The sequence below is a fragment of the Triticum dicoccoides genome, chromosome 1B (genome assembly GCF_002162155.2).
Source record: "Triticum dicoccoides isolate Atlit2015 ecotype Zavitan chromosome 1B, WEW_v2.0, whole genome shotgun sequence".
Taxonomy (NCBI): Eukaryota; Viridiplantae; Streptophyta; class Magnoliopsida; order Poales; family Poaceae; genus Triticum; species Triticum dicoccoides.
Genome location: NC_041381.1, coordinates 473,341,853 through 473,349,263, shown reverse-complemented (window position 1 = coordinate 473,349,263; position 7,411 = coordinate 473,341,853). Strand labels below are relative to the sequence as shown.

The following is a 7,411-nucleotide window of genomic DNA, read 5'->3' as shown; positions in this document are numbered from 1 at the left end:
GTCAATGTCGGAGTAGAGGCGCACGGGTGTCGACGGCAGCGGCGGGCGACGCAAACCAATCTTAGATCGAAAAACCAAAAAGAAACACCGATCAAAACAATCGGTAAGAGAGAGAAAACCTGGATCATGAGATCAGGAAAAGAATCTCTAGGGAAGCCGACCAACACGACCGGTGGACGAACCCTAGGTACGAGCGGCGCGGCATCTGGTGGCGGTCATGGAGGCCGACCGTCCTGAGGGCCGGGCGCAGGGTGGAAGCAGTGGGCGGCGGCTAGGGTTTGGGTCGGTTAAGCTGATACCATGTTAAAGAAATAGAGAGGGATTGGTGGAATCGATGTTTATTGCTTGAGCCCGTGGGCATATATATAGAAATACAATGACCAACTTGATGTATAAGACAAGACAGAAACAAATCCCAGTCTATCCTATATTTCCTACTAATCAAATACTCAACACCACGGACGGGCTGTTCGGTCGGTGTCCGAACGCAAAAACCCCGCCCAACTGGACGCCTCATAGCCGTTCCAAAAGTCAGGAATGACTGGCACTCCCCATATCCAGCCCAAAGCCGGATATGGGGACTCCTGGACGCGTCCACACACACCCGCCACGTCAGTCAGACCGGGAGGACCAGTGGAAATTCACCCATATTTGTCCCCCCTCTCCTTGCCACCGAAGGTCAGCGTCATCGGACGACGTCACCTGACTTAAAAAAAGTTATGGTCATCGATGTACCTTTTCAGGTTTGGACGAACATGTCAAAAATGACTTCTTTGTTATAAAGAGTGAAGATTCATAGTGACCGTCCACAACCTTCAGAAAAAGGTTATGTAGATGACCGAAGCTTACGCTATGGGAGGAGTTGGCTATTTAAGCCTATCATGTCGCTCCTCGGGCGGCGAGGTGGGACTAAACCCCTAATCAATCACGTGTGCCACATAGGATTTCTCAAGCCGGACCCACCCAAATCGTACAAAATTACTACCGGTTTAGTCCCACCTCGTCGGGCGAGGCACGCGCCGATCGCTTAAATAGCCGCTTCGACAAACGCCCGTAAGCTTCTCTTTTGTTGCATTAGGTCCATCAATTCTCGGTGTGTGAATAAGGCAGCTTGACACTAGATTGCATTTCATCAACCGATGATTGTTCATCGAGTATCAAGTTCGTCTCACTCATATACGTTGATAGCCCTACTACAATGAAATATATTTTTATATTATTCAATGCCCGCGAAAACTGATTTTTATTTTGGCATGCACTAGCTTTGTATCGTTGAATTTGTGTTGTATGATCGCCGTGCATGGATTTGCATGGATTTGGGTATCAAGATTTGAGAATTATGATGTGGAGAGGGACGAATGCGGACCTGCCTGACGCTGTCCGCAGGCGTATGGGGGCATGGATTAGGTATTCTTGGTTGTAGCTCTTAATGAAAGAAATCAATTTGATGGAACATCGGGAGTTTATTCTGATGATGATGGTAATAAGATCGCAAAATATGGTTTCACATTTTCTAGCTAATTATGTAATTATGCTCGAAAGGTGCTACACCGCCTGTTGATTGCAACGAGCTCCTTCCTTTATTTATGAACTTGTGTTAGCAGATTGTAAACCTATTACCGTAGAACAAAAGTCAATATTTTCCCTGCAAAAAAAGGTTTATAATTCCAACTGTCCTTCCATGCTTCATAGTCACTGTAATCACTGGTGATGCGCACCGTATGATACATAGAATGAAGTGATTTACTATTCTTGAAATACAGAGTATTGCTTGTCTTTGTTTTGATATAAAATATATATGACTGTATGCATCAACCGATGAAGAGGACAACGATTATCTTCCTTTCAAAAGAAAATAACATAGACACGCTCACACACCCACACGTTGCATATCGAATAACGAAGTTGTGAAGTTCTAGGATTGGCAAAGTTATACATGTTCTTGCTATCGAGGAGAATGTGACCATGAAATCCACTTATACGATATACACAAAGCATTTAATCTTCCTTTTGATCTTTGTTGGACTAGAGTTATGTTCATCCATGTAGCCAGCCGATCATTTGTTGGTTCTCATGAATAGTTGTTTGAAATCTCTAGAAAAAATGTTTATGTTCTTGCTCCCAATATCAGTAGCGCTTGGTCTCGAGCTCCAGGTGAAAAACCTATGTCTAACTTAATGGGTTGTATGGGCCGGCAATGACAATGCGTTCGCATTGTTTCTCTGTTGAAGATATTGCATGATTACTCAAACTTGAAAAGATTTTGCTGATTTCTTCAACTGTGTTGTTTGCCTCAGCTCTTTTAGGTTTACTCACATTCCTAGGGTCCAAAATCTTTTAGCCCATTCTCTTGCTAAAAGGGTGTTCTCGTGTAGATCTTCTACTTTTTTGTAAACCCAGGATTTTATTTATATAAGACATGTCACAGCTAAAACACTAACATCGTCCTTAACTAAATTACATAGAGCAGTCTTTGTTGGACAAGAGGCTGAAGAGTGAGCTGCACTACAACAAGTGTAAATGTAAATGCTTTCAGGAGTTGAATGGATAGCAGCTTGAGCTTCACCATGGGCATTTCTTTTGATTTCTCTTTTGATTTTTAACACCCTACTATCAACCCCTTGAGTGTTCAGTATAAAGCTCTCTAAACTTGGTTTGGTACTCCAATGTCCTGGCTTCTCTATCGGTTTTCTTGCCACTGCCGCCATAGCAATTGTAGATCTTCTACTAGCTGCTCTTATATCTACAGCAAAGCTTCTCGATGCCAAGTTGGTTTTGGCCTTGTACAATGCTAGTTGCTTAGAAAAATAAACTGAAATTTTCTAAAGCATCAATGCCTATTTTTATAGGACAGTCACCTAATTAAGCGTCTATCCTGTACAAACAAGTACCGGTGCTTAACAAATGTCTGGTTTATTTCTTTAAGCACCTCCCCTAAGCATCTTGGATTGTACAAGGCCTTATGAAGCCATTGGCCCTGTTTGGATACCTAGGTTAGAGTTAGTTTTGGTTAGTTGAGGCTCAAATAACCCAAAAGTATCCAAACATGGTGGGTTAGTTTGGGTTAGTTGGATCTAACCCAACCCAAAAAACTAGCCCACACTAGAGGAGCTTATTTGGGTTAGTTCTCTTGGGCCCACTAAAAAATTAGTAAAAAAAGTTACCCCTCCCATCCAAACATGGCCTAAAGTAGTCAAATGATTGGAAAAGAATATTTATTATCAATCTAACCCTATCATCCAAACAACTCTTTGGTTAGAGTTAGTTTAGGGTTGGTTCAAGGTTAGAATCTAACTCTAACCTCTAACTGAGTTAGAGTATCCAAACAGGGCCATTGACTTTCCTGTGGGAGAGATCCTGTCTATACACTGTGTTGGGATGCTGAGTTAATAAAATAGTATATCCTTTTTTGAGGGCTTTAGTTTGCCAAAGAAAAAACCTTGTGAAACACATGATCCAACTTTGGGACCAAGAACAAATTCACGTCCATACCATTAATACGTGTCAGTTGATCGCCTGGTCAGTGATCAAATGCTCAATTTTATTCACTACCCTGCACGATCTCACGACTCACGAGCACCACCGATGACCAATCTGAAGTACGACAGCATTGCGAAAAAATTAATCCAAAAGAGATCCAGAAAACACTACTCAACACGAGTTAAGCCGGCCCGGCCCTCAGCAGTCAGCACTCATCAGCGAGCCAGCGACCTTTCCCCCGTCGCAGCGCAAGATGCCGCCGCTGGCTTTCCTCCTCCTCCTCCCGCTCCTCCACCTCCTCGGCCCGGCTCTTGCCGAGTCCCCCGACCGCTACGCCGTCCGCTACGCGCCGCTGGCCACGGGCGCCAACGGCAATGCGGCGGCCCAGGAGTACGTCGACCCCACCTACCCGCTCCCGGGCCCGCCCCCCGCCGCGCCGACCTGCACCGTGCCGGTGCTCTCCTACTCCTTCGCCAACACCTACGGCGCGCCCCCGGCCAAGGCCGCCTACGCGCCCCCGCCCGGGTGCCCCGCGCCCTGGTCCCAGGTCGTGCTCTCCTTCTCCGCCGCCTGCGCCGGCGACCAGTACGACCGCGTCGCCGCCGTCTGGCTCGACGGTTCCGAGCTCCTCCGCACCACCACCGCCGAGCCCACCCCGGAGGGCGTCAGCTGGACCGTGCGCAAGGAGGTCACCCGCTACTCCGCCCTCCTCCGCTCCCCGCCCGACGGCGTCCTCTCGGTCATGCTCGAGAACCTCGTCAACGACCAGTACACCGGCGTCTACAACGTCACTATCTCCCTCGAGTTTCACGGGACTCCGGCTTACCTCTCCGGGGTAAATTCCCCATCCCCCGATGTCGGTGTCGCCGACCCCAGCCCCGCGACGCCGACGCTGCCGGAGTCGTACTTCCAGCCGGCCGACCTGATCCTGCCGATCTCGGAGGCCACCCGCGACAACGGCTACTGGTTCCGCATCCAGAACAAGTCCGACTCGCGGTCCAAGCTCGTGACCATTCCGTCGAGCACCTACCGTGCGGTCCTGGAGGTGTTCGTGTCCCCTCACTCCAACGACGAGTTCTGGTACTCCAACCCGCCGGACCTCTACATCCAGGAGAACAACCTCACCACGCAGAGGGGCAACGCCGCGTACCGCGAGGTCGTCGTCAGCGTGGACCACCACTTCGCCGGCTCGTTCGTGCCGTTCCCCGTCATTTACACGGGAGGCATTAACCCGCTCTACTGGCAGCCCGTGTCCGCGCTCGGCGCGTTCGACCTGCCCACCTACGACATCGAGCTCACCCCGTTCCTCGGCCTCCTCGTCGACGGCAAGGCCCACGAGTTCGGCATCAGCGTGGTGGACGGCATCGCCGAGTGGCTCGTGGACGCCAACCTGCACCTCTGGCTGGACCCCAGCGCATCGGCCGTGCAAGCGTCGCTCGGCCGGTACCGGACGCCGCGCCTGTCCATCTCCCGCCGGTACACGACGCAGCTGCTGAACGGCAGCTTCAGCATCCATGCCAAGAGGAAGTCCTTCTTCAGCGGCTGGGTCAAGTCGTCGCTTGGCAACTTCACGACCGAGGTTGAGACGGAGCTGGAGGCACGCAGCCTGGTCGAGTTCACCAGCGACGGCAGGAACAAGACCATCCAGATGAAGGCGGAGCAGGAGACGGAGGTGCTGGTTCGGTCGGAGGCGAGGAAGGTGATCGGCAAGCTCAAGACCGAGTCCGAGTACCCTCTGTCGTTCTACATGGACACCGAGGACGGCGAGGACGGCATGTCCGTCGTCAAGGGGAGCCTGTCCCACGCACTCAAGCTCGAGACGGAGGTGAAGTCCGACGGGTTCGAGAACGAGGCGAAGCTCGTGGACGAGCAGACCGCGGAGGGCTGGATGGTCGTCAAGGACCACGACGTGATCAACGGGTCGGCGGCGACGAGCCAGATGTACCGTTACAGCGACGACCGGTGGCGCTACCAGCGGATGATCAACGCTGTGGACGGGCTGGTGCTGGGCGACAACGTGAGCGAGAGCTACCGCGTGCAGGACGCGGCGAAGGCGAAGGCTTGCCTCCCCGGAAGGAGCTGCGACGGGACGGCGTCGGCGGCCGAGCGCTGGGTCGACATTGCTGCAATGTAAGCATGATGATGCGTTTTTTTTTTTTTGGAATCCCAGATCCGTCGGAAGTTTCGAGCAGGTTCAAATTGTTTTTGGTAGTTGGATTAATCCAGTGCACCACATTATGTCCGGTGCATTCTTGTTGTTCTTGTATACTGTAGTTTACGTGAAGTGATGATGTAGTACACGTTCGTGTCAACGCTTAGCGGCCGCAATTTAGGGATCTCGATCTTTTGCTGTGTGTAGCGATTTGTGTGAGTACCTCTTTGTATATTTTCTTTAAAATATATAAAACGTGGAGACGCTATTATGATGCTTGTTATTAATAAAGCTGGGGGTTGCGATATGTATGTCTTGTTGGTCAGTAAGTTGGTGAGTGTGGTACTCTCAGCTAAATGTGACCTGTCTACAGAACCTTCTTTATGCAAGCAAATGCTGCTGCATCACAGGGAGGGGGATATCACAAAGAGGGGGCTGGTCTATTACTCCATCCGTTTCTAAATATAAGTCTTTGTAGAAATTTTATTATGAACTACATACAGAGTAAAATGGATGAATCTATGCTCTAAAATGTATCTACATATATTCATATGTGGTCCATAGAAAAATATCTACAAAGACTTATATTTAGGAACGGAGGGAGTACTTTGCATGAAATACCTATTCTGGATCAGGTTTGGCGCCAAAAAGCCATCGCTCTGAGTGTGAAAACATTTGCTTGGAGGCTGCTTCGACACGCCCTTCCTCCATTTTCTCCATGCTACAAAGGCTTTGCTTAAGGGCAGCGCTCTGCGCCGGCGCGCCGGCCCAGTTTTTCGGCCCGTCACATTTGACACGTCAGATTCTATTATTACGCACAATTAGATCAGGCCCTTTGCATCTTTTTTTTCTCAAACAAAACGGCATCCAATCCAGAAAAGCACCGCTGGACATTGGGGACGCTCGAGGCCGGACCTTCAAGCCCCCGCCGCCGGTCGCTGCTAGTCATTGCCCCTGCCGCTGGTCGCCGTCCTCGCCGCCGGTCAGCGTCCCCTTGAAGCATCACCAGCTCGCCGCTGGTCACCGTCCCCGCCGACGGTTGTCATCCTTGCAGCACCGATGCTCACCAGTTCCAGCAGGACCTCGACGCAACACCCTGCCGTCGTTCTGTAGCAATTTGCCGCCACCATCGTAGCACTGCCATGCCGTCGGCCGTAGCTCCCGGTGTTGCCGCTCACACCATCGTCACCATGCCGGCACCCCGTAGAAGCTTTTTTCCTTGACGATTGAAGCTTTTTCCTTGCCGGTTGAAACTTTTTCCACGGTTTAAAGTTTTTCTTCCATGCCCATTTGAAGCTTCTCCATGGTTGAAGCTTACTCCTTTGCCGGTTGAAGCTTCTCTGCTGCCGATTGTAACATTTTCTTCCACGGGATGCATCTTCCTGGTTGTCGATAGTAGTCGTCTGCCTCGCCGGCCAAAAAATACACCGTCGCTGATGCAACAAAATTTGCTGTTGGTTGTAGCTTTTTCGCGGGCGGTTGCAGCTCTCGCACATGACGTTGCAACTTCCATGCCTCGCCGCCCTTCCTCGCAGCCCCGATGCTTACCGTCGTCGTCCACAGCTTCACCTTTGCCGCTTGCAGCAAAATAGTCAACGAGTTGTAGCTTTTTCGTTTGCCGGTTGTAGCTTTTTTCTTCTACGGGATGCATCTTCATGGTCGCATGTAGCAAAACTCAACGCCGGTTGTAGCCGGACGAGAAGCCGGTTGTAGCAATTTATGATGCCGGTTATAGCTCGCAGCTCCGGTGATGTCCCCTCCCATCCCATCCCATGTCAG

At 50.5% G+C, this 7,411-nt stretch overlaps 1 protein-coding gene across 1 annotated transcript; it reads left to right on the top strand.

The window, feature by feature from the left end:
- The first annotated feature begins 3,671 nt into the window (after positions 1-3,671).
- LOC119342072 (peptide-N4-(N-acetyl-beta-glucosaminyl)asparagine amidase A-like) lies at positions 3,672-5,939 on the top strand. Its single transcript, XM_037613912.1, has one exon. The coding sequence runs from the start codon at positions 3,734-3,736 to the stop codon at positions 5,612-5,614; it is 1,881 nt and encodes a 626-aa protein (XP_037469809.1). The 5' UTR covers positions 3,672-3,733; the 3' UTR covers positions 5,615-5,939.
- The last annotated feature ends 1,472 nt before the right edge of the window (positions 5,940-7,411 follow it).